A 27,287-nucleotide genomic window follows, 5' to 3' on the forward strand; every position below is an offset into this window, starting at 1 on the left:
AGGGGCCACTCAGTCTGTCCCACTGCGCGCAAATGTGCGACCGGGTCAGCCCGCTGCCACCTAGCGTCCTCACTGGGTTCGCCACTGGAGCCTGTGCGGTCAGTCTCTCTGCTCACTCTTCTGCTAGTTTATCTGCGAGTGAATGTATGACCTCGGCCAGCCTGCCGCCTTACGTCCTCACCGGGTCCATGCTGCTACCCTGGCTGCCTGGGCGCCTGGGGTCAGGGGATCTTTCCTGACGTCCCTGCTCCGCTGCTGGCTCCGCCCCTCTTCCCGATCCGGTTGAATGTTGGTTGTTGTTGGACTTCCATATAGTCCAATTTTCTGTTCTTTAGCTGCGTCTTTGTTTACTAAACCTTTGTTGTATTCAAACTTGGTTGTGGGAGACAGCACAGTGTTTCCATCTACACCTCCATCTTGGTGGAAGTCCTCAAAATTCAAGATTTGGAAATGGGCCAAGTTAGAGATAATTTTTCAAAACTGTCACAATATAGAGAAATAGGTTAAAAAGAGAGATCGTGTATGGTTACTTAAAACTACTTTCTATAGTTCCATGTTATCTTGAATCCCACTTCTAACCTTGCAAGAGCAATCTAATAAAATAGCATAATCACTTGTCATTGTAATTTATTTGTTTTAATCATTATGGTCCCCTAGTGATCTTTTTTAAAATGAATTAAAATACCATATGGTAAACTTATATGAACATCTCTTCCTTTGGTATGGGTATTCACGTCTCTGCTTTTCTGACTTCTCTGCCTGTTATTTATGTATTTTAAGGCAATAGATAGAATTGCTCTGACAGCATTGTTATAATCTTATACACAGCACGTGGAGTATGCACATGAGAAGGACTGTGTATTTTACTTTATTATAAAATTCATAAATTATTATAATAACTGCATATTGGTGTTCTGTAGATAGGGTATTATTTTATTTCAATAACATTCAAATTTTCATGATTCCCCCAAAATTTATATTCTATTTTTAAGCTACTTTCAAGGTTTTAAAACCTAGCTGTATTTATTATAAACCAAATATTATATTCTGTAGGTTTCTTTAGAGACTCGGGCCCAGGCAATGGAAAAAGACCAGTTAGCCCAACTTTTGGAAGAAAAAGATTTGCTCCAAAAAGTACAGATTGAGAAAATTCAAAACTTAACACGGATGCTGGTGACCTCTTCTTCCCTGACATCACGACAGGAATTAAAGGTAAAATACTTTAAAATACTTTTAAAGTAGACAGCTTACACTTGGTATATAGAGAATAGAACTGGCATTCCTGTATGTTTCTTCAATAGTTATATATTTCTTATCCTTAATATTCAATAAATAAACCCAGAACTTTTTGTGTGTTTGCCTGTACATCAACAACACCTAAGAGATTCGTTGAAAATACCAACTCCTGATTCCCACATGTAGAGACCCACATTCAAGAAGTTGGGAATACAGTCAAGGAATCTATTTGAAAGTTGCTTCTTAAGAAATTCTAATGAAATTGATTAGGTGATTGTGAACCACAGGTGTCTAGAGTGTGTGGGCATATTTTCTATTTAGAAAAATACTAATCTTAGGAAAACTGATCTACAATATAAGTCAACATATTTGATCAAAATTTTGCTGTATATCTGTTATCCAGTAGCTGTTTTGGGTCAGTGTCATGGCTAAGAACGGCCTCTGGAGCTGGACTGCCTGTATTTGAATCCCTGTTCTGTCAGTTCATGACTCCTGACCTTAAGCAATTTCTTAAATGTAGTTTGCTGCAGTTTCCTAAAATGTGAAGCAGCTTGATCCCCACATCCTAGGACTGATGTAGGAAGTAATCTAGAATGTGCTTAATATTCCACAGAGCAAATCCTCAGTAAATGTGTGCTATTAAGAGTATTATTCATAGACATTGTGTTCAAATCGCCATGCTAGGTATAACAGAAGATACTCAAGAACTACATGTTGACTGAGTGATCAGTAGGAAGTAGCCCAGTGGAAGATATAGGGATGAGTGGTTCAGGAAAACATCTATGTGTACAGAATTTGTGAAAAATATATATTTCTTGGACTTAAAATGTTCCGGTGGCAGGGACATTTTAAACCACATTGAAGGTTTTGAACGTTGTGTTATGCTATGGACAGGAAAAAGTCTTGTAGGTAACACGATCGGAACTGCATTTTAGAAAGGTGTAGCTGCTGGGCACCTCACATTGATTGGGCCTCTACAAGGACGTGGCCCTGCAGATGGGAAATATTGGATGGATTGAAGAGTTATTGGGAGGTAGATTCAACAGGACTTTGTGATTGTGTAGATACGAGAGACAGGGAAAGGGATAAGGCAGTTTCCAAAATGACTCGCAGGCATTGCTGGGCTTTCCAGGTAGCTAGTAACAGCATTCGTTGAGTTAAGGAACACTGAATGAAGAGCAGTGGAACTGCTCAGTGTTTAACTTGGGACATCTCCAGTTCAAGGTGTCAGGTAGTTAAAAATAAAAATGTGCTAAAGTAAGGTGAAATGTCTGAGATGGAGATACCCATTTGGGCATTAGCTACTACAGATCCAAGTTAAAGTCTTGGGAATGGATGAGCTTGCCTTGGGAGCATACTGAGAATGCAAAGAACAGATGGTCAAAGACAAAGCTTGAAGAAACAACAACTTTGTAGGTAAAGGCAGAAAAGAAGAATCCATAAAGCAGCCCAGGTTAGCTCTAGAATTAAGGAAACCGGATGCATGTGGTAATGAGAAGAAGAGACTATTTCAGAGAAGCAGTGTGCCACATTCTGCCAAAAAGTTAGATAAGATATTATAGACAAAATTTCTTTTGGTTTTAGAAACAAGAAGCTCATTTGAAAAAGCAATTTGTGTTATGTGTTGGGAGTGAAAGCTACTTTGCAGTCGGTTGAGAGTTGAGATGTCCCAAAGGGGTGGGATCTTAAATACAGCAGAAGGGTCTGGCCCCAGATAAAGGGAGGAACACCCTTTATCTGAGACATCAGTACAAGTAGTGCTTTCATAAATTTGGCCTTATAGTTTCTTTGTGAAATAGGAGGTTTACTTTTTCTGTTATGGTGGCAGAAGATGGTAGAGACACAAATTTGCAGACATGCTAAGTATTTGAAATAATTTAGCCTTTGTAAGGAATGGAAAGGAAATGCTGGCCAGCCACATTAAGGACCCAGGTGATGTTGGCAGCCAGTCTTTTGGCTCTGTAGTTCTGACAGTGTTCAGGAGACTGATAAAGGCTCAGGGGGTAGTGTAGTCCATTTGAGTGTACACTGCTTTGAGATAAGTGTATGGAACAGAATGGTCATATAATTTGAGGCTGTCGACCCCAAAACATGATTGAAGTGATCATCTTAGGGAGTCAAAGATGGTGGGATGAGAACCCAGAGGAAGCTGGTGAGAAGAAAGTAGTGAGTGAATCAAGGGAATCGAGGTCCCTCTTAATCTAAATAGCTAAAATGAGATAGACTAAAACAGTGAGGTGGAGGAGTAGGAACAGTAGATAGAGCAGAAAATCTAGCTTTCAAGTAATGACAAGCAAGGTCCAGGAGTGAGTATAGGAGTGACTAGAGTTGAGTTGAAGGTCATTGGAGTCGAGGATTTATGTGACTGGGCTTTTGCAGAGCAGGCTGTGGAAAGGGCTGGCCATTTCAAGCAAAAAGATATTACGTGGTAGGGGCATGAAAGCGTACAGTTACACAGATACATATTTGCATTATACAAACATCTGTAGTACACAGAAAATCAAGAGGCAACACTGGTTAGTGGATAGGCTCTGAAGTTACAGGCATGGGCCCAGCCACCAGCTGGGTATAAGATTGTCCATGAGGTCTCCGCGCTTTTTAGACCCCCTGGTTTCTCCATACATTGGATTTGTTCAGAGAGGACTGAGAGGATCAGATACGATGAGACAATGCTTGTACTAATAAAGGAACAAGAGGAAAACGGTAGCCAAGAAATATGAAAAAAACACAAACAGGAGATGGGCAGAGGGAGAGAACCCAGCAAATCTGAGTGAGTGGTGAGGACAGCTAGCTGAGTGGGATAAAAACCAGGAGGCAGAGATGTCTCTGAGGGATGAGGAAGAAGGCAGTGTAGAAACTGAAAGAAAATGGTAGATAAAGAGCAGGAGTCGGGAGGTTTGTTTTTTATTTTTTTCTGTACTCAAAAGCAAACAGGCTTGATCATTTGTAAAGCTGAGAGAAAGGAGCCTAGTGAAAATGGCATGTGAACAGATCATTGAGGGAGCAAGGTCCCGAGAGAGAAAGGAACGCATGCGATCAGGAACACAGGTGGCAGCGTCAGCTTTACCGAGTTGGAAGAGAGTTGGCGTTGTGAAAGGCCCTGTGAAAGACTTCACAGCTGGGGAAGATTCAGATGAGCTACCTGTCTGTTCCTTCCCGGTGCCAGCTGGGTTCCCAAACGTGCTCTGGTAGCCCTGGGGAGGCTGCTGCACTGTCCGTCCTGCACAATACCAGACTACTTCTTTTAAGGGTTGGGAGTGGGCAATTTTTCAATAAGTCCCAGAGAAGCTTGTAAGTAAAGATTCGAATGAAAAAGTAAAATGTAAATCATTTCATCAAATTTGATTTGATGAAATCAAATTTGGGCTTAAAACAATGATTTGAAAATAATAGCAATTCTACCAAGTCCATTGTGTTTAAAAATAGAAACTAGTTCCCTTATTATTATCTGGGTGAGGTAATTTTTATTTTTTTCCTCTGTAGGCTAAAATAAAACGAAGAGTCACTTGGTGCCCTGGCAAAATTAACAAAATGAAGGACTCAAATTATATAAATGAATTTAATATGCCAACAAATACACCAAAAAGCCTTAAGACTTCTGTAACTTTAGTAGGAGAAATTGATGAATGTAAGTACTCTTACTTTATTTTATTTTATTTCCTTTTTATTGATTTTGTTGGGGTGACACTGGTTAACAAAATTGCACAGGTTTCAGGTGCGAAGTTCCACAACACATCATCTCTACGCTGTATTGTGTTCATCGCCCAAGTCAAGTCACCAACCATCACCATTCATCCCCCATCTTATACCCTCCTCCACCTCCCCTCAAACTGCCCTGCCCCCAGCAAGCAGCACACCATTGTCCATGTTCATGAGTTTCTTCTCTTTTTTAATTATAAAAGTGCCCTATAATGGGAGACTTTACTTATAACTCAGTAAATGTGTAAACACATTTAAATAAAGTGTGTGTACTTTATGCCATATGATCTCATTTGTGTGTGGCATCTAATGAACAAAATGCACTGACAGACAAAATAGAAACAGAGGCATGGACACGTGGAACAGACTGACAGGGGAAGGGAAGAAGGGGGAACTGGTAAAAGAAGGTGAAAGGATTAGCCAAAGAAAACACAGGCACAGCCCATAGACAGGCAACAGTGTGGTGTTGGCTGGGGGCGGGAGGCAAAGTGGGGGAAGTGGGGGCACCTGTAGTAGTGTCAACAATAAAAATAAAGTTTAAAAAAGTCAAAAATAAATAAAATGTATGTAATGTAGTTGTGATTACAGTGGAAGTGATGATAAAAATAAATAAGAAAGTGAACATTTAAGCTTTCTTTTTCCAGATATCTTAAGAATGTTTCACTGTCATTAAAGCACATAAGACATATATTTTTATTGTTTTTTTTCTGTCCTAGTTATTATCCAATTAAATTAGTGTTCACATAACATTTGCCTTAAATTTTGCTAATCTTGAAAAGGTGGAATTGACACAAGAAACTTTCAAAATTGTGTCTAACATTTTAAGTATTTTTAGCAGCATTTTAAAAGCTATTAATACAGTGATCAAATCTCAAATACAGATTTTCTTTTTACCTATATTAAGGATTAATTAATTATCACTAATTAAATGATCTTAATTCACAAAATAATACAGATTATCTCATCTGTTAATATATTTTGGCAAACATACTGTGAACACATTAGCTAATTTGAGTTTATTACATTTGATCAGAATTTTTCAAAATGTTTATTTCTTGACTTTAGAGGAAAAGAGAGAGAAACATGAATTTGTTGTTCTACTTATTTATATGTTCATTGGTTGATTTTTATACATGCCCTGCCTGGGGATCTAGCCCACGACCTTGGCGTATTGGGATGATGCTCCACCCAACTGAGTTACCCAGCCAAGACCTGATTAGAATTTTAAAGGCAGTCTTCATTTTGAGTTTTTGGAAACTTACTGGCATATTTATAGATAAATTTCTTTCCCCCCTAATTATAGCCATCTGCTCAGAGGCTGATGTTTTCAGTAACACTCTGGATATAGTAACTGACATAGAATGGAATCCAGCAACGAAGCTGCTAAGTCAGGTAATTTAAATGTATTTACTGAACATCATCCTTTTACTCTTTTTAAAGTTCATTTGTTATTGGTGTTTACTGTTTTTGTAGTTCTGACTTAATTTCAGTATCCACTTTGATTCTAATTAAGGCTTCCCCACTTGTTAGATTCCCAGTTGGTAACAGCCACCCCGAGGGAGGCTAAAAACTCTATCAAACATGGGTATGGTAGTAGGTAAACTTTGCTTCTGTGGATTACCAGCAGATCTTGATGAGTATGCTTTATTTTGTCTGTTTTGCCTTGGAAAATCCCCTCAGGGTGAAAAAGAACGGATATTAAAAGTATCAAAATTCTCAGGTATAGGATATATCAGGGAGAGGTAATATTGCCAAATAATAGTGAAAAATGAAAGTAAATGTAATATATGGCCTTATCACAACTTCAGAAGTAAAGACCCCTATGGTGAATACCTTAGTAAATTTAGTTTCCATGTTAGCTTTCAAGGCTGCTAATGTTCAAAGAAATGTTTATAGTGCTGTGTGTGTATTTGTTTTAAAAAGTTTCATTTTAATTTTAGAATAAAATTGCAGCCATTCTTGGGAATTATTATTAGCTAACTACTGTAATTAAGTAGTATTGGTAAAGAGCTTTTGTGTCCTTAAAGTATACTTTAGAAATTTGTTGTTTTTGTAAAATCCTTGGTGATGTTAGTTTTTGTTTTCTCTGTTGCATACGGTAAAACCTAGCAACCATTAGAGCTTTAGAGATCAATAAATAATACCTCCGTTTCACTTCCTAAATTCAGATCCATCTGAAAAATAAAACAGGAATCAGACATGTAGAGAAGTAAATCATCACCTTTATTCCTGAGGATCTTAAGGATCTGTGGTAAAACGGACTTCCCATTATGTGCCCTACCTCCTCCTGACCACACTTTTCCAGTCAGGCACAGGCAAAGCATTTGTTCACATGATCTTTTTTTTTTTTTAATTCTGCCCCTTTCAAAATAGTCTTCTAATTTTAAGTTAGCTAGTTCACAAAAATGCAAACCCTTTATTTTACTGCGAATCAAGCTAAACTGTTAGGATAATATTAAAAAGGAGAATAACCTAAACTACCAAATGATTCAAGGTTAAATTATTGACTAATCCAATTTTAGTTAAGGAAATAAACATGATCTGAATTCTTTCTAACCTGAAAATCTGGTTTTGTTTATAATAGGAAAACTTAGAAAGTGAGTTGAATTCACTTCGTGCTGATTATGATAATTTAGTATTAGACTATGAAAGACTAAGAAAAGAAAATGAAGAAATGGAATTGAAATTAAAAGAAAAGAATGATTTGGATGAATTTGAGGCTCTTGAAAGAAAAGCAGAAAAAGATCAAGAGGTAAGGATGCGGAAACATGAAACTAAACTAAAACAACGCTTTTTAAAGAAGTATCATTCTCTTGCAGATTTATTTGTAAAGTTGAGCTTGAGGATCCAGCCATTTTCCAGATGCATACACAATTAAGAGAATCTAAAAAATAATTCATTTATACTGTTTTTAAAATAATTAAATCATATTTGTTTCACTTGTGCTTGCTTGTACACAATAAGAAGAAGGAATTCAAAACATCTTTGTGAAAGTTTAGCAAATCTTCCTGTTAATGGATTTGCATTGAAGAAATTTTAATATCTAGCTGCATGTTTTATGTATGTACACTACATATTAATGGAATTTGTTTTCTTCAGAAAGTATATTACTAAGTTAATAGTTAGAACATTATTAGAGTAGCTGGGGAAGCTAATTTTCCACATTTCCTTTTTCATATAAGAGAGCTATAAAAATCAGTATAACTAATACTAAATAGTTTTAATGGAATTTTTAGAAATGAAACAGATCATTTATATTTTCTTAATGTATAATATTAGGCTCATGTTAAGAGAACCTACCTAACTCAGAAACCATGAAACTTTGGAGACTTAAATTGTCCTAAAGATTCAAGAAATTTCTTAATTCAGAGAGTCCTTACTTTGAGTTCACAGACACTATGAATTCTTTTGCAGAATTTTTGAATGTGAATTTATTTTTCTGGAACAAGAATTCATAGCTGGTATTATACTTGTGAAGTGATCTATGAATCCCCTGAAAAAATAAGAGTCAATGTTTTGGTATAGTTCATTAAAATATGCGTTCATTTGCAGATACTTCTCCGATTTTTATATAGATAATCTCAAAGGGACACAGTTATTTTTCCTCAATATCATTGTTTAGTTTCTCACCCTCTTTACCATTTTTAGAGGGAAAAAAGGCTTCTGTGCCAAAACTATTATTTCTGTTCTACCTACAAATTAAAGTTACTCCTAATTTCACAGGCATTTTATCCAGGGACGTAAGGTCGGTAAGTTCTCTAGAGTTTCAGTTAACTTGTTTTAAAATTTGCATATTAAGAAAATGTAAAATGTCATGAAAAGAATACTAGGCTTCAATCAATAAAACCTGTTTCATTGAGAGGAGATAGTCTAGTGTCATGGTTAAGAGCCAAACTACCTGGATTTAAACCTGTTTTGCTACTGACCAGCTCACAGATTCAGACCTGGTGTATATTATTGGCCTGGTCTTGAACAAGTCATTGAATCTCACAATATTTACTTCATGTATATCTCATCCTTAAGGATAGTTCAAGGGCTTGCTAAGGTCCTTTCTAACTCCAAATTTTCATCTAATTTTGTATATATTTCTTGTTATAAATAATATGACAAAATTAACTTTGGACATACATGTAGCAATAATTTCTCTAACTTCTTCATATACCATTCATATATGCAATTAATAATAAAAACTGAAGCTCACTGAATTGAATCACACACAAAAAGATCTCAAAATAACACAGAATCTATGACTTAAAATTCACATCTTGATTTTTTTCTCTTTTAACCACTATCTAGGGGGAAAATAATACTATTCTCTTTAGTTTTACTTGAACACAAATGAAATCTCAGCTCTGTAAGGTAACCTAAAAGATTAAGTAATAAAAACTAACTCTTGTCAAAGTCCATTTTACAATATCTTTTGCATGTTATACAAAAACCATAAGTCTATGTGCATAATAATGTTATGTGTAAACAGTAAAATATGTTCCAAAATGTGCGTTTGGGGGAAAAGTGTCACCAAAAAAGGAGTGACAGTCCAATTATGGCCTTAGGGTAAGGACCCTGGTTTGCCTAAGGGTTTCATGAAAAATCACCAAAGTTGTGGATAATTTTCAAGTAGGAATAATGTAATATAGGATATTTAAACACTAAATATCCTATATTTTAGCAGGAAAAATAAACCAGGACGAGTATCATCGTGCTCAGAGAACAAGAGAAATTTCAGTCTTCTACCTATTTTAACTCGATCTATTTAATCTTATAATTTTGACATCTTGGAGATTTTTGTCTTAAGAAGTTGAATTTCATTTTACTTGCAGCAAATTATAGTTGAAATTATAGTTTTCTATGTAGCAATGGATTAACTTTTGATCATATTGTACATTTTGTCTTCATGCTCAGCATCTTAAACAATATATCATTTACCAGTGACATTCAGATCGTTACAAAAATCACTTAATCTTTTCCTGTTTTCAATACTTAAATGAAGTGCCATTTTAAATAAAAGTGGGAGAATTTTTCTCTCTGGATACTTTTAAAAATTAAGATTGATTATTTAGTTTTTTATCAGTAGATGTGATTTCCTTGCACAAAATTTAAAAACAGAATAAAAAGTAAAAGAGCTAATTGAAATTATAACCAATACAAATGTCTAAAATTTTGCTGATCACGAGGGTAGCTGCTAATTACATATTAGGGCACTTGAGCGCTTGAAATGGAGCTAGTCTGAATTGACTTAAGTATGAAAAAAAAGTTAAAATAATTTCTTAATTATTATTGATTTCACAAAACAATGATAATATTTCTTCAAAAAGGTGCTGTTTTTGTAAGTCTCTAACATTCTGTTGGAATTTGCATTTATACAGCTGAAAAATATAAAGTAAAAGCATTAACTTTACAGTACTTCCTCTAGATTAAACTAACAAACAATAGTCAATAATCCCATTTATATCTATAGCTTTGGTGAACAGTAATATTGTAAAGGTATCATGAAGCAACTCTAACCCAAACCTAAATTCTAAATCACAATTCATTAAAAACTATGCCAGTGTAAAGCAAAGTATAATTTATGGAAAGAAAAAAATATTTTAGGATAGATACATTTTTTGTACTTACCCAAAACAGAGGTCTATTAGAAGTATATTTTTTAAAGTTTGATTACTGCTTTATCTCCTCCAAGTGGTGCATACTAATTTGCTTTTGAAGTTATTGTACCTTTATTAACAGATGACAAATCTCTCATTTGGGTCATGCTAAAGTTTCTTGTTTGCTGGCATCCTGGGATTTTCATGTGGGACTTTCATATTTTTTTGCTTGGTTGATTGCGCTTGGTGTTTGATTTGGGTTTTGGGTTTTTTGTTTTGTTTTATACTTTTAAATAATGAGGTGTTCTGTTAACAGTAGCTTGAATAACTGATCTCTCAGTCCCTTCTTGCTGTGTGGGGTGATTCTGAAGTAGTGATTCAATACTTTTTTATTTTTTTGCTTTATTAACTATTGGTTTGCTCTGTTGCCTGTTCACATGCTCTTACAGATGCAACTAATTCATGAAATTTCGAACTTAAAGAATTTAGTTAAGCATGCAGAAGTTTATAATCAAGATCTTGAGGTGAGCATTTATGTTGGTATTTCTACTGATAAGGAACTAGAAGTATAAAACAAACCATATGTAACTGAACATGACTTCAGAAAATAAACAGAATTATATTTTTTAAATATCAACTTTTTGAATTTTACTATCTAGCACTTTAGAACGTTAAATATAAATTATTTTTAATCTCTTAGAATTCAAATACAATAAATTGTTTTACTCTCTTTTAATTTTTTTAGAATGAACTAAATTCAAAAGTAGATCTGCTTAAGGAAAAGGAAGACCAGATTAAGAAGCTACAGGAATGCATAGACTCTCAGAAGTCAGAAAGTATGAAAATGGACTTGTCAGACTCATCGGTAAAAATCAGGGTTATTTTGTTGTGTGATCATATTTATAGTATACCATCATTATTATCATCAAAGCAAATGCTTATATTGAGCCGACTGTGTTCTGAGCATTGTCTTAATTGTTTTAGATATAGCATTTTATTTAACCTTGTCAACAACCCAGTCAAAGAGTGAGACTGAGTTAGGAACATTAGCATTTTTACTGATAAAGGCCCATTCATAGGGAGTTGAGGATGGCATCCTTTGAATGACTGTAAATAAGTTAATGAAGAGCTTCCATTGAAAATTAGTAATTAAAAATGTTTTAAATTTTCCAATATCTTTTATATAAATGCAGGCAGAAATGCATAGTCAGTATCCTCAGGTGAGCATTTATGTTCTCGTTAAGTATCTGGAACCATAAAACACATGTAATTGAGCATGTTTTCATCAATGTCATTAATTTCATTTCACTGATAGGAACACATTCTCATTATTATTTAGGTAACTTTTTAAAAGTTTGAATATTTTTCAGAAACTGTTCTAGATGACTTTAATTAGTATAAGATTGTGGCATTAAGTAAATTGAATTTCATGGTGAAATTGTTGTTTCAAGAAAGTATTTTAATTCTAGTTTTTAGCATCACTTTTTAAAAGGTAACAGTTTCTAACTTGAATTTTTTAAATATTAGTTTCTATTGTTTTTTTATTTTTGTTTGAGTTTTTCAGAGTATTCTTTTGTTACCTTCTGTTAGTACTTTTTTGTTCCTTCTAGTGATGACAGATTGACTCTTTTTAAAAGTATTCTCGCTGTTCTGAGAATAGAAAGGTGGGTAAGAACGGTGCTTTTATGTAATCTTGGAGAGTAGGATTGATAGTAGCAAGCAAAATTCTTCACTCTTTAAAAATTGCTTATCTTTTATGTTTTATTCATTTCATTCATTCATGCATCATGCATTCATTTATGCATTAATATTTTGCTAAGGACATGTGGTTGAGTTTAGGTAAGCTAAAGTCATGTTGACTGCCCCTTCTCTCTACAATGGGACTTCTGATTTTTTTTCAAGTACTTATAGGTCATTTGCATTTCCTATTCACTGGGTTTACCTGCTTATATTTTTTTCTTTATTTCCCTATTGAATTGTTTTTCTTTTATACTTATGAATTAATATCCTTAATTTTAATTATTAACTACTCGCCTGTCATGTTCTGGAGAGTATAACTTAAAGTAGAAATGCATAGAGAATTTTAGCATGCTAGCTGTGTGTGCATGTTTTCCAACTCTGAGAAAGTTAGATTCCACTAACTCCTTTTGTCGTGTGTTTAGGAAGACACTGAAGACCTAAAACAAAAGAAACAGACTCTGCTCGATGCTGAAACTGTAGCCCTAGATGCAAAGAGAGAATCGGCCTTCCTTAGGAGTGAAAATCTGGAGTTGAAAGAAAAAATGGTAAGTGGTTTTTACAGTATTTATAATAAAGCATTTGTAATGATCAGTATATTTTTTGTGAATTTGCAATATTTCTCTCAATAGAAAGAACTTGAAAGTATATGCAAACAAATGGAAAATGATAATCAGTTACATCAAAGCCGGTTGGAGGCAAAAAAGAAAATACAAATTGATCTGGAGAAAGAATTACAATCTTCTTTTAATGAAATAACAAGACTCACCTCCCTTATAGATGGCAAAGTTCCAAAAGGTATTTTGTAATTTCAGACTACATTTTTGCAAATCTGACTTTCTGTAAAAATGTACCCAAAGGATTTTGCAGTTATATTCCAATGATTAAAAATCCATTGTTCTCTGACTTTTAAATAACTAAATATTAACTTTCATATATTATTTGTATCCGTATGTACAAATGTTTCCATGGACTTCAAATCATAAGGGTTAAAAATTACTGCTCAGATAAATTGAACCTGTTCTTGAGAAAACGGGGAGATTCGGGAACTACTAATATCTATGGTAAAGCCTTGGCTGGTGTAGCTCAGTGGATTGAGCACAGGCTGTGAACCAAAGTGTCACCAGTTCAATTCCCAGTCAGGGCACATGTCTAGGTTGTGGCCCAGGTCTCCAATGGGGGCCACGTGAGAGGCAACCACACATTGATATTTCTCTTTCTCTCATTCTCCCTTCCTTCCCCTCTCTCTAAAAATAAATAAATAAAAATAAAATCTTAAAAAAAACAGCACACATCTATGGTGGTGGATAGACTTTTGGGGAACAATCACTTTTTAATGCTTACAAGTGTTAAATTATAATGTACACCTATAACTTACATTTTTAAAAAAACTACATATTAATAATTAGCTGTTTATCAACATTGGTTTTTTAAAAATAAATTTATATAATCTGATTAAAAATTTAACTATATAGTTTAAGTTGACTCAATAACTGCAGACTCTTTATTTAATTTACCAATAATTTTCTAGATTTGCTCTGTAACTTGGAATTGGAAAGAAAAGTTACAGATCTCCAGAAAGAACTAAAGAAAGAAGTTGAAGTAAATGAAGCCTTGCATAAAAAAGTTAATTTGCTCTCAGAATTGACATCTTTACCCTCAGAAGTAGAAATGCTAAGGAAAGAGGTAAAAACATTTTTAAGCAAATAACTCTTATTTTGATGGTAAAATTAAACCAGACAATATACTGTTAAAGGGATGTGATAATTAAAATTTTGCCATTTCTCAGTCAGATCTTTATTTAATTTAAATGCCTCTTTTTGAAGAAAAAGGTTTTTTTTGATTCATTCGGTCATGCATTGTTAACATAGCTAAGTATTCCTTTTTCTCCCCATAGATAAATGATAAATCTGAAGAGCTATATCTCATGACATCAGAAAAGGATAAATTGTTTTCTGAATTAACTCATAAAGAGAGTAGAATTCAAGATTTACTTGAAGAAATAAAGAAAACTAAAGATGATTTAGCATCTACCCAGTTGAATTATAAAAAGATGGATCAAGAATTCCAAGATTTTAAAAATTGTCATATTGAGTTTGAACAAAAGTATAACATGGTCCTTGAAGAGAATGCAAGAATAAATCAGGAAATAGAAAATCTCTCTAAACACAGAACCCAAGAACTTCAGCAGAATCAAGAGAGGTTAAATGAAGTAGAAGAGCTGAAGGCACAATTAGCAAGTAGAGACTCCAGTCTGCAAACTGTAGAAGGGGAGAAAACACTGGTTACTGAGAAGCTTCAACAAACCTTGGACGAAGTAAGAACCTTAACCCTAGAAAGAGATGCCTGCAGACAACTCCAAGAGAGCCTGCAAATTGAGAGAGACCAGCTCAGAAGCGACATTGAGGATACTGTGCACATGGTAAGCTTTTGACTGATTAAATGTTGAAAACTCAGAGCATCTTTAAAAACACTATAGGATCCATTGTTTATTATTTATGATCAAGTAGAAACTATAAACTCATTTTCATTGTTTCACCTTATTCTAATGGAAACGGTTTCTTATGTCTTTGACAAAGAACATAGACACCCAAGACCAATTACGAAATGCTCTTGAGGCTTTGAAGCAGCACCAAGAAACTATTAACATGCTAAAAATGAAAATTTCTGAGGAGAGCTCCAAGAATTCGCATATAGAGGAAAACATAGAAGAAACTAAGGATGAATTTCAGGAAGAGGTAAAGAGTTTCTGTTCAAGGTTTTAATACATTTATATATGAGCTTTCTTCTTACCCCCAAACACTTAAATTCATGATGGTAATTTCAGTCTTATTTATCACTCACAGTGGGAATAACTAACAATAATTCATAAGCTTCACACTGATATTTTTTGAGTAACTTGAAATATAACTGCTTACAATTTGAAAATGAAAAGGCAAAAACTGTTAATTACAGCTAAAATATTTATGTCAGATTTTATGTACTAAACTTGTCTAGAGTTTACTATAAAATCAATGTGTGTATCATATTTTTGTCTATTTCTACATCTTCGGCCATAATTTTACTACTGAGTGCTTAAATCTCACCTTAATTTATTCTAGGTAGTATGGTTCATTTTTTTTCTTAGGCTTTAGGAGAATAAGTACTTTACTAGTTATTTAATTTATATACAAGAAAGGCTAGGATGCTAATGATGATTTTTTTCTATTTTAAGGGAGGTATGCCCTGGCCAGTGTGGCCCAGTTGGTTGGGCATCACCCCGCAAACCTAAAGATCATAGCTTCAGTTCCCAGTCTGAGGAAGTGCCTGGGTGTGAGTTCAGTCCCTGGTTGGGATGCATGCAGGAGGCAGCCCATCAATGTTTCTGTCTTACATCACTGTTTCTCTCTCTGTCTCTCTGCCCCCCCCCATCCCCTTCCTCTCTCTCTAAAAATCAGTATGTCCTCAGGTGAGGATAAAAAAATAAAGGGGGGGCGGGGCTAAGTATATTTTAGTGTGCTAGGGCTGCCTTAACAAAACGTAGACTGGGTGGCTAAAACAACAGAAATGTATTTTCTCCTAGTCATGGAATCTGGAAGTCCAAGTTTAAGGTACCTGAAAATTCTGTTTTTCAAGAGGCCTCTTGTTCTGGATTGCCGATGGTGCCTTTTTTCTGCATCTTCTCCTGATCTTTCTTTAGTGCACTAGAGCTGAGAAAGTGTCTGAGATCTCTGCCTCTTAAACTATACCAGTCCCGTTGGATAACAGTCCCACCCTTATGACCTCATTTAACCTAATTACCTCCTTTAAGTGCCATATCTTCCACAGTTATACCGGGGGTTAGGGCTTCAAATTTTAGCACAAAATTCAGGCCATAATGAAGTAATTGGAAACAACTAAAAATTGCTCCTAAATACTTAGAAACTATTGAAACGAACAGTTTTGGAGAAGGTAGCTTTTTTCTTAAATATTCAAAATTTAAGAAAATTTATTTCTATTAATAATAGAAAAAGCAATTTTATTTTATAGGAAAGGATGAAGCCAAAATGCTATTTCTTTTCCTTCTTTAAATCTATTCCTCCAGCATCTCATAAGGCAACACTATCTTCCTCACTAATTCAGTCAGAAATCTGGGGGTCGTCTCACTCCCATCTCTCCCTCCCCACCCACTCTATAATCCACACACCAAACCTTGTGGGTTTTGAGGTGAGTGTGTGTGAAATCCTCCCACTTTCTCTGCGCTTTGCTGGCACCGTAACCCAAGCCGCCATTGCTTCTTTCTTTCTCTGGCTGTCTGCAACAGCCTCCTAACTGATCTCCCTGCTTTCCTTCTTATACCTCTCTGATTCATCCTTCCTTCTAAGCCCAGGCAGTATTTTCTTCTTAAAACACTTCAATCGTGAATTGTTACTCCTGACATGAAGACCAGAATCCTTTCCAAGGCCCAGGAGGCCCTGGAGCCCAGACCCTGCTGGTACTAGTGTCATTTCAGTTCTCTCTTCCTCCTATTCTTTTGCTCCAGCAACTCTACTCTGTTGCTCCTCCCCATTTCATGGCTTTCAGGTGTTCTGGTCTGCCTGCCTATAGTATGGCCAGTTTTACCACACCACACCTCCAAACACTCACTGCGGTTTAGCTTTTCCACTAATACCTTAGGAGAAATCAGTTTGGTAAGATTTGGCATGTCTACTTGCCCCCTAAAGTGTCTCAAAACAGCAGAGATCCTGTAAGGCGCATCTCCTGTTTTGTCTACAGCCTGTAGTAGCACACTGACATCACAGTGAGCCCTCTATCAGTAAGTGCCAAATACCTGAAAAACGGAAGAGTGGGGAAGTGGGAAGATTGCTCTGTAAATGCACCATTAAATCCTGGCTTAGTTGTTTCAGAAAGTGTCCTCATATCTTTTCCCCTAAAATAAAATAAAGTCTTTTTGGATATCAACTGTATTATTTTATGATTGTCTTAAGATCCAAGAAGCTCAAGACATACCAGAACAGTCCTTTAATGAGGAGAAAAACAGTGAGACTAAGAAAATAATCAGTGAGATGGAGCAATTGAAGGAGCAACTGAAAACTAAAGAGTCGGCTCTGCTAAGATTAGAAATGGAAAAGCGAGAGTTGTCTGAGAGACTTCAAGAAAGTCATGAAGAAGTGGAATCGATAGCTAAGGAGAGAGACGACCTACAGAGGCTGCAGGAATCCCTTCGGTCTAAAAATGACCAACTCAAAGAAAACATGGAAGAAATTGTAGCTAAAGTAGGTTGCATTCTTTTCCCTACGTATGTGTGGTTTTCTTTTAAGTATTTTGTAAGGAAAAATTTTTGTAGAAAGCCTTTAGAAGATGGAATTAGAATGTAATTGGTACCAGTTTTGTACAAAGTTCTTAAAATTTCTTCTATTTAATAAAGCACCTAGAAACCGAAGAGGAGCTTAAAGTTGCCCATTGTCACCTGGCAGAACAGGAGAAAACTATTGATAAACTGAGAGTGAATCTTTCAGAGAGGGAAAATGAACTGTCAAGCTTCCAGAAGGAATTAGAAACAACTAATGATGAGTCACAGAAAAAGGTGAATTGGGGGTAAAGGAACAGTGGGGGGGAACCTCATGGAGGTAGCTAACTGAATTATTGAGACTACTTACTGTTTATTTACTAAATTTTTTTGGAGAGCATAGCATATTGGGATATATATATACAAAAAAGAACCAGAATTACCTTTTGGAGAGCGGGCCCCTTGTAGTACAGGCTATCCCTGCTGGATGAGTGTTCTGGAAACCCATCTGTGTCAGTGTACAGCTGGCATTGTTGTGAGGGCTACATTCAGCTTCAGTAAGTATTTTTTGAAGACTCCTGCATTGCATTTGCCCATTTCTTAATGGGTGATTCATGAGTGCACCTGCCCACACTGTGCTGAGTGTTCAGCAGTTTTTGACCAAAAACAGCATGACCCCCATGCCTACCCTCCCTATTCACCTGATCTCACCCCAGGTAATTTTGTTGTTGTTGTTGTTGTCCTGGATGAAAAAGTCCTCAAAGGGAAACACTTTGCTTCCATGGAAGAGGTGAAACAAAAAAAACAGCGGAAGCACTAAAAGGCATCAAAATCATTAAATTCAAAAACTATTTTGAAGCCCTGGCTGGTGTAGCTCAGTGGATTGAGCGCAGGCCTGCAAACCACACAATCGTGGTTCGATTCCCAGTCAGGGCACATGCCTGGGTTGCTAGGCCAGTTCCCAGCAGGGGACTCACGGGAGGCAACCATACATTGATATTTCTCTCCTTCTCTCCTTCCCTTTCCCTCTAAAGATAAATAAATAAAATCTTTATTAAAAAAAAAAATGTTTTGAACAGTGGAAAAAATGTCTCCATAGGTGTATTGCATCAAATGAGAAATGCTTTTTTAAGGTGACTGAAAATTAAACTTGTAAGAATATACAATTTTTTATAGATAAGTTCTGGGGGTTTCTTTTGGTCTCCCCTCATATATGTATATGCACGTGTATACACACAAAACCAAACATATACATACATGTATATATGTATACACACATAGAAACACACTTTATTAATATGTGTATGTAATTTTTGGCTCTTATCATTGTTTTAAGATGCAAGAGTTTCACGAGAAACAAGAACAATGTATTTCCCTCAAAGAAATCAGTGAGACTCAGGAAGAAATGAGTGAACTGGCACAATTAAAGGAGCAACTCAAAGCCAAAGATTTTTCACTAGAAAGCATAGAAAGCGAGAGGCTCAAGTTAATTGAGAGACTTCAGGAAAGTCAGGAAGAAATAAAAATTATAATTAAAGAAAGAGATGAACTGAAAAGGATGCAAGAGACCCTTCAAATGGAAAGAGACCAACTCAAAGAAGATAATAAAGAAATTGTAGCTGAAGTAAGTTTTCCTCTTCTGATGGGGGTTTTTTTTTTTGGATACAAAAATAGTGTGATAATGATGATGCTCACTATTTTATTTATTTTGCTTCAATTATAAAGGGACAGAAAATCAAAGAGGAACTAAAAAGTACTTATGCTGTTCTGAAGGAGTACCAAGAAACTATTAATACAAGGGATATACCAGAGAAAACAGATCAAGGAGCAAGTATTCAGGGAGATTTAGAAAATTCAGATAACGAATTATGGGGAAAGGTAGGTCTTTTTGAGTTGGAAAGTGACATCTGATTCTTGTGTTCCTCATATCGCTGTGAAAGAAAATAATACATACATTATACTCAATGGAAACATGATTGATTTAATTTAGAAACGAATCTCCTTTTTCCCAAAAACTCTGCTTATGTCCCAACTTGTTTCGTGATTTTTTTTTTTAGATTCAAGAATTTCAGGAAAAAGAGCAACAGCTTCTTGAAATGAAAGGTATAAATGAGACTCAGGAAAAAATGTGTGAACTAGAATACTTGAAGAAGCAACTTGAAACCCAAAAGTCAACTCTGGAAAACCTAGAAATGGAGAATGTAAGGTTAACTCAGAGACTCCAGGACAACCTTAAAGAAATACGATCTGTTACAAAAGAAAGAGATGACCTTCGGGGTGTGGAGGAGAGTCTCAAAGTGGAGAGAGACCAGCTCAAGGAAAACCTAAGAGAAGCTGTAACTAGAGTGAGTGACCTTCTTTCCCCCTTGTAGTAAATATGACATTGTGTCCCAGAAGAACCATGGGCAGTAGGTTTTGTTGGGAATGTAAAATAAGTCCAACATTGGGGAAGGTAGAGGGGGAAAGGGGAGTGTGTTTGATAATATCTTTCAAATATTTTAATAGGTTTATTCACTGATCCAGAAAGTTCAGTCATGGCTATTTATCCTGCATATGTTAGCACACTTGTGCAAACATGTTTGTAGAATAGTCATTGCAGTAAGTTGCAATAACAAAATAAACAAAAAAAAATCAGGAAAGTTCTAACTGCCCATTATCAGTAGGGTACTGGTTAAATAAGTATAGCGCATTCAGACCGTGGAATACTGGGCCACAGAGGGAGAGTGAAGCGGGAATGTGGGGCTGGTTCGGGCGTGTCCTGGTGGGAGTGGTGCAGTGTATCTGGCACATGTCAACATCTGAAAGTCCCTTCGAGGGTGAGCACTAGGAGGCGTAGGAGGGCGGGGAATGTTTACTGCTTACCTGTACTTTTCTACATATAGTTTGAACTGTGTTACTCTAAATATATTATTTTTCTTTCTCTGATAACAAAGGACCTCGAAAAAGAAGAGGAGTTGAAGATTGCTAACATACATCTGAAGGAGCACCGGGAAACTATTGATGAACTCAGAAGGGTTATTTCTGAGAAGACAGATGAAATATCAAATATGCAAAAGGACTTAGAAAACAAAAATAGTGCCTTAAAAGCACAGGTATTTCTTTTAAGTTGTTACCTAAGTAACAGTGTGAATCAAGACTTTTGTGTGATGAAGCAGGATATGAATTAGCCTAGTACTGAGGATAGGTAGAGATTTGTGTACATAATTTAGAAATTGTTGTTTAGCTTTTTATCAATATCTGTTTGTATTTTAATCTGTTATGTGATTATTTCAAGAGCCAAGAACTTCAGGAGAAAGAACATCAACTTCTGAAGGTAAAAAATGATCTCAGGGAAAATATGTATCAAACAGAGCAATTGAAGAAGCAATTGGAGGCCCAGAATTCAATCTTGGAAAGTACAGAAGCAGAGAAGTTAAGGTTGACTAAGCAACTTCATGAAAACCTTGAAGAAGTAAGATGTGTTACTGAGGAAAGAGATAGCCTGAGACGAATGGAAGGAACCCTCAAAATGGAGGGAGACCAGCTCAGAGAAAGCCTCAGAGAAACAGAAGCTAAGGTGAGTTACACTCCTGCCTCTTCTGTGTTTTTCTGACAGCAGCGAACCCTTTGATACAAACGCACACATAAACCACAGCTGTTCATTGTAACAATTTGTAATAAAAATTGGGAAACAATCTAAGTGCCATCAGAAGGAAACTGGGTAAAGATAAGCAATATGTCAGAATACTAGGGTAAAAAAAAAGAAATTAAATAGATTCAGGTGTCCTAATTTGGAACTCAAAATGACTCTTAGTGGGAAAAGCAAGCTGTAAAATCGTATGTGTATGTATGTCTTTGCCTCTGGAAAGCAGGAGAAGGGGAAGGTTGTGGCAGGGAGAAGACAGGAGAAGGGAAAGCATAGAGCTTTCTAGCAATGAAAGTGTAGACTAAGAAGTAATAGTTTTAATGTTTTTTACTAAGGAAATGTATCACTGTCATTGAAAAAATACTAGTTAACATTAAGGTAAGTAACTATTCTTAAAATTTCTCTAAAGATAAAGAATCTGGGGAAAGAGGAACTAGGAACTGCTCACAGGCATCTGGAGAAGCACGGGGAAACTGATGAACCGGAAGGGTTGTTTCTGAAAAGACAGATGAAATAGCAAACAAGCCCATAACTTTAGAAAGTTTAAACACTGTTATAAGAAAAGATGGGGTTGGACAGGGAGGGCTTTGATTAGATATCTGTTTTTATCCATTAGGGATGTAAAATGGTTTAGCTGGAAAACAGCTTGGCAGTTTTTAACTAACTCTAAACATTCGCCTGCCTGTGGCTCAGAACTACTCCTTGGGTATGTACCGAAGAGAAGAGAGCGAACGCTTCACCATAAAGATATGAAAAGAATGTGCGTAACACCGCTAGAAAACTGAAAACGACTCACATGCCTAGCAACAGGAGAATGCATAAAATACATTGTGATTTATAAGATCAAAAGCCAGCAAAATCATGTAGAATGAGAAAAGTCAAATAATGGTTGTAGCATAGGGAATGTAGGCATTTTATAGGGTGTTAGAAAGGGTGTATATTTTAATTTGGGCTGTAAGCACATAGATGTATACATATGTGAAGAATAATTGAGCTATATACTTCAGAGCACTTATGTATATTATAACTCAAAAGAAAATAATTTCTGTATGGAACTTTGTAGAGTATTCATAAGAGTGACGTGGGAAAACTATTGTCTTAACCAATTTAGAAACTATTCTTTATCCTTCCCTTAACAACCATCTGTATCCTAACATGTTATTTTGTGATCAACCTAAGATCGAAGAACTTAAGGCAAATGAACATCAGTTCTTGAAGTTAAAAGAAGAGGTCAGTGAGACACAGAAAAAAGTGTCTGAAATGGAGCAATTAAAGAAGCAAATCAAAGCCCAAAGTTTAACTCTGGATAAAGTAGAAATGGAGAATTTAAATTTGGCTCAGAAACTTCATGAAAACCTGGAGGAAATGAAATCCGTAATGAAAGAAAGAGATAATCTAAGAAGACTAGAAGAGATTCTCAAGCGGGAAAGAGACCAACTCAAGGCAGACCTGCAAGAAACCATAGCTAGAGTAAGTTGTTCTCCTTCTTTCTATCCAGTAAACATGTTTTTAATACGAGAGGCTTCCTTCTTTGAAAATAAATGGTACTGCTGTTGAAATGTAAATGTTACATAACCCTTTAAGAAGATAGTTTGACACATTTTATTAACAACTTATCAGCATGTACATTTACCATAGCAATTTCACGTCTACAAATTTACCCTACCAGTATATTCACACATTTGGGTAGACGTAGTGTTTCCAAATGTCCACCAAGACAGCACTGGCTCCTCTGAATACTGGGATACAATGTCTGAGAATGGGGCATGGGATATTGATTGAGAAAGATGTCCACGTGGTACGAAAGGTGAAAAGTAAATGGCAGAGTTCCAAGGCAGCAGGACTGGGGTTGGTTTGGCTCGGCGCGGGAACTTGTTATAGCCTCCTGCACTGTTCTAATTGAGTGGTGGAATGGTGGTTGTTTTAACTATAAGTGTGCATTTTTTAAGATTTTGTTTCACTAGCTCATGCTAAGAAAGGCAGTATTTCTTTATATTATCATTTCTCAATTTCTAATAATAAAGGATCTGGAAACACAACAGGAACTAAAAATTGCTCGGATGCATTTGAAAGAGCACCAAGAAGCTATTGATAAATTTAAAGAAACAGATTCAGAAAAAACAACTCAGATTTCAAATATGAAAAAGGATTTAAATAAATCAAAAGATGATTTACAGAAAAAGGTATGTGTTGTTTTGTTCTTTGGGAGTGTCCAAAATTATTTGTGAAATAAGAGAGGATATAGATAAAGATATGTAGACATAGAATATATATATATATATAGACACTAATTAACTTAATTGAAGGAGCTCTATTTGCATTCTAATTTGTTTTATAACTATCTCAAGATCCAAGAGCTTCAGAAAAAAGAGCTTCAACTTCTCAAAATGAAAGAAGTTATCAATAAAACTCATAAAAAAATGAATGAAATGGAACGAGTGAAGAAGCAATTTGAGGCTCAGATTTTGTCTATACAAAGTATGGAAATGGATAACTCATACGTGACTAAGAAACTTCATGAAAGCCTTGAAGAAATAAGAATTGTAGCTAAGGAAAGAGATGAGCTAAGGAGAATAAAAGAGTCTCCCAAAATGGAAAGAGGCCAATTCAGAGAAACCTTAAGAAAAACGATAGCTAGAGTGAGTTCAGAATCTTCCCCTATCTAGTAACTATTTGTAAAAATCAAGCTTTGGGTTTGTTTTTGTTTTTTTAGTGGTTGTTTTTTAGTTTTTGTTTTCATGACCGTTTATCCCCCTCATCCCCTCTTCTACCCCTACCCCCTCACCCCTACAATCACCACACTGTTGTCCAGGTTCATGACTTCATTCTCTTTTTTCTTTTTTGGTCATTTTTTTAAAAAATGGTGACAGTGGTTCGTTTTGTTGTTTTTCTGCAAATATCTACTGACAATAAAGTATAACGGGGAAACCTACGTAATTTTTTACACAAATAGGAACTAGAGTTTTCTTTTTAAAAGACCAAAATGTTTTTTAAAGGGATTTAAAACCAAGAAATAGTATTATTCTCAATGGAGAAATATTTAAAGGATTTGATTTGTAAAATGTGAAATATCCCATTTCACTGCCTCTACATGACAGAGTTTTAGACTTGGGCTCCTGTTAATGGAGTTAGAAGGAAAAGGGCAAGATAAATACAAAAACAGGATGTTGTTCTAGTATACAGTTTAATTTGAATATCTAAAAAAACAGTCAAGAAATTGTATGAAATATACAAAGGTCTTTTTTCTTCTCATATTTCAATAATAAAGAACAAAGTGGAAAATAACATCATTTGTAATCTCAATAGAAATATTAGACACTTGGGAATCATTTTTATGTTGACCTAACTAAATTTACAAAGAGATTTAAATCACTCAAAAAATATTTTATTGAACAATTAGTCATTCTTTTAGGGACTGTAATGAACCAGATAAAAGGAAGAAGATATTTTTTATTTTACAGAAATAAAAATGTAAACAGGATATGAGTTCTCTGTTTCAAAATGCTGGGAAGAATATGTTAGTAGGGCTTGGAACACCACAGACAGTACAGGTGGTTTTGCTAGTATGTTTAGTTGGCAGCAGTGAGTCTTATTCAGAGATTTGGAAAAGTAGGCACCAGAGATAAATCTAAAATCTAATTTGACACTATGAAGCTCACAGGAACAAATTCTATCTCCCAGAAGTATGCAGTTCTCTATTTTTTGTTTCTTAATGGATTGAGGTCACTCACCACAATAATAGTACCACTTAGTGGTACTATTATTCTTTTTCTGACCATTTTTAACACTTTTGAATTACAAGTATAATATTTAATTCCACTATTAAAACTTTATATATAGTATGTAATTGAAAAAATATAAGTAGACATTACCTGTGAATGTAGTTATGGCTGAAGCCTTATTTTTTCTTTTGTGTCAAAACAGGATCAACAGAATGACAAAGAGGTAGTAAAATATGGAAAAAAGTTACTGTGTGATGGAAAACAGTACCTTCCAGAAAGCCTGAGAGAAAAGTGCTTTCGGATAAAAGTAAGTGCCCTCTGTTAAAATTATCAATCAATACTGTACCTGTTAGAGGTCTATGGGCAGCGATTGTCACCCAGCGTGCCACAGGATTTTTAAAACATGCAATACCTGACTGTTTAGTCAGAGGCACGAACCTCTTTTCCCTTAGATTGTCAAATAAAATATTGACAGCAGCCAACACAACAATAGCCATCTGGTGTGAATGAATCAAAAGTATACCTATTTGTTTTGTCCGATCAGCAAAAAATGTAAAATACTTGTTGGTGTACCACAGAATTTCAGTAATTAGTTTATGAGTGCCATGAGATGAAAAAAGTTAAAGATAGTTGGTCTGCAGAAACAGAGGAACCTCTGTGGAATGAAATGATAATACTCAATGTGTTTCTAAACTTCCTAGTGTAGGTATGCACTAGGAAAAACAGTGTGGGCTTGTGATTTTAAGGCCTCATTGGAAAGATGATACTTGAGCAAACACCTGAAAGAGGTGAAGGTTCAGCCCATTCGGGTATCTGCAGGACAGGTAGCATTGGCAGGGGGAACATACAGAGCTCCTGTGGGGAGCTTGGAGTATGGGTTCCAGGAACATCATGAAGGGAGAAACCTAGTAAGAAATGAGGTCAGAGTGTTAATGGGGAGGAGGCAGCGGTGGGGCCTTAAAAGGACTTTGGATTTTACTCTGAAAAAGATGGAGATCCATTGCAGAGTTTTGACCATTTGAATGACTGCTCCCTGCCATAATGTGATTTATCTTAAGGTCAAAGGCAAGAATCCCCTCTCCAACATCCCAAATTAATGAATATCTAACTAGTTTTTCTTTTTATATATATTTTTTATTTATTTATTTTTAGAGAGAGGGGAAGGGGAGGAAAAAGAGTGGGAGAGAAACATCAATGTGTGGTTACCTCTCATGTGTCCCCCACTGGGGACCTGGCCCACAACCCAGGCATGTGCCCTGACTGGGAATCGAACCAGCGACCCTTTGCTTCACAGGCCCGTGCTCAATCCACTGAACTACACCAGCCAGGGCTAGCTTTTCTTTAAATTATGAAAAAGAGCTCATTAATATCAAAACAGCCTAAACTAAACATGTTATTTATTATGTGATTGTATCAACTTGAACCTAACGTGTTTCTCCACTTATACTCAGACCACTGGGTCACCTGCACTGCTTCTAGTCATTTGAGCTGATGGGTCCAGGCTTATTGAGTGTCTACCATATGTCAGGCACTGTATTTGGTGCTTCATTTTATGAAATGGGTTTATCGTTCCATTTATAAACAAACTTGACATTGAGAGAGGAAATTTAGTAGTTTTCCAAGGTCTTTTAGTAGTTTTACAGGCTAGTAAATTGGTAGAATCGGGATTTGAAACCGAATATAAGTTTAAACCTTGGATATAGAAGTATTTTTATGAATATAATTTTACTTCCTTTAACATATAACGTGTGTATATTTTATAGATTGCATAGATACAGATATAGATAGTATGAAATATTTTACTTGATTCGTCTTCTAGATTTTGTGGCAGTTACTGTGGTCTTTATTTTGTGGTTGAGGAAATGTCTAGATGATTTCCCCAGCCAGGAAGGAGCAGAGATAGGCCTTGAACTCTGTAAAAAGTTAGAAAACTCAGATTTTCTAACAAGCAGACAAATAGATGTAGCCTCTTCACACCTTTCTAGACAAATAGAAAGGTGTGAAGAGGCTGTGTCTAGCAAATAGCATTTTGATTCTTACTCAAGTGTTTTATCTGCTAACTTACACTGCCTCTTGTAAACATAAGGCAGCATTCAGCCATGAGCTACAGTACATACTAAGTTGGATTCACTCAAATTTTCCTTCAGATTTTGTAAATGCTACTTCAAATCATGGATGTTCAAAAGACTGAAAGAAAATATCAAAATGATAAAAATGCTTATTTCTGGTTTTCTTACATTTGTTTAATTTCTTAAATTGTTTTAAAATGATGATTATATATCATTTCTGTAATCTGAAATCAAGAATATGTTTTCCTTTTTTTTAACACAGTGGTCTTAATTTATTATTCTCCAACGGAAAATGTTAAAGCATAAGTTTTGTTACAATATTAAGGATAGAACTATTTGTTGTTAAATTAGAATCATTTGTTAAAT

General features: G+C 35.5%; 1 protein-coding gene across 3 annotated transcripts in view; it reads left to right on the forward strand.

Moving 5' to 3' along the window:
• Window positions 1-27,287, forward strand: part of CENPE (centromere protein E) — a 66,743-nt gene that overhangs the window by 16,841 nt on the left and 22,615 nt on the right. The window contains exons 13-34 of one of the 3 annotated variants that reach the window (XM_037031912.1): window positions 1,054-1,212; window positions 4,720-4,864; window positions 6,239-6,327; window positions 7,520-7,687; window positions 10,970-11,044; window positions 11,266-11,385; window positions 12,683-12,805; window positions 12,890-13,055; window positions 13,789-13,943; window positions 14,155-14,679; window positions 14,837-14,995; window positions 17,204-17,491; window positions 17,644-17,802; window positions 18,842-19,129; window positions 19,231-19,383; window positions 19,563-19,850; window positions 20,439-20,597; window positions 20,780-21,061; window positions 22,310-22,600; window positions 23,155-23,313; window positions 23,479-23,769; window positions 25,055-25,159. In XM_037031912.1, coding sequence (XP_036887807.1) covers window positions 1,054-1,212; window positions 4,720-4,864; window positions 6,239-6,327; window positions 7,520-7,687; window positions 10,970-11,044; window positions 11,266-11,385; window positions 12,683-12,805; window positions 12,890-13,055; window positions 13,789-13,943; window positions 14,155-14,679; window positions 14,837-14,995; window positions 17,204-17,491; window positions 17,644-17,802; window positions 18,842-19,129; window positions 19,231-19,383; window positions 19,563-19,850; window positions 20,439-20,597; window positions 20,780-21,061; window positions 22,310-22,600; window positions 23,155-23,313; window positions 23,479-23,769; window positions 25,055-25,159 — 4,347 coding nt within the window. The remainder of the gene's footprint in view (window positions 1-1,053; window positions 1,213-4,719; window positions 4,865-6,238; window positions 6,328-7,519; window positions 7,688-10,969; window positions 11,045-11,265; window positions 11,386-12,682; window positions 12,806-12,889; window positions 13,056-13,788; window positions 13,944-14,154; window positions 14,680-14,836; window positions 14,996-17,203; window positions 17,492-17,643; window positions 17,803-18,841; window positions 19,130-19,230; window positions 19,384-19,562; window positions 19,851-20,438; window positions 20,598-20,779; window positions 21,062-22,309; window positions 22,601-23,154; window positions 23,314-23,478; window positions 23,770-25,054; window positions 25,160-27,287) is intronic. The other 2 variants (XM_037031915.1, XM_037031913.1) reach the window with 2 other exon arrangements.

This window comes from Sturnira hondurensis, unplaced genomic scaffold (genome assembly GCF_014824575.4).
Source record: "Sturnira hondurensis isolate 20B ecotype Veracruz unplaced genomic scaffold, ASM1482457v3 Scaffold0021214, whole genome shotgun sequence".
NCBI lineage: Eukaryota > Metazoa > Chordata > Mammalia > Chiroptera > Phyllostomidae > Sturnira > Sturnira hondurensis.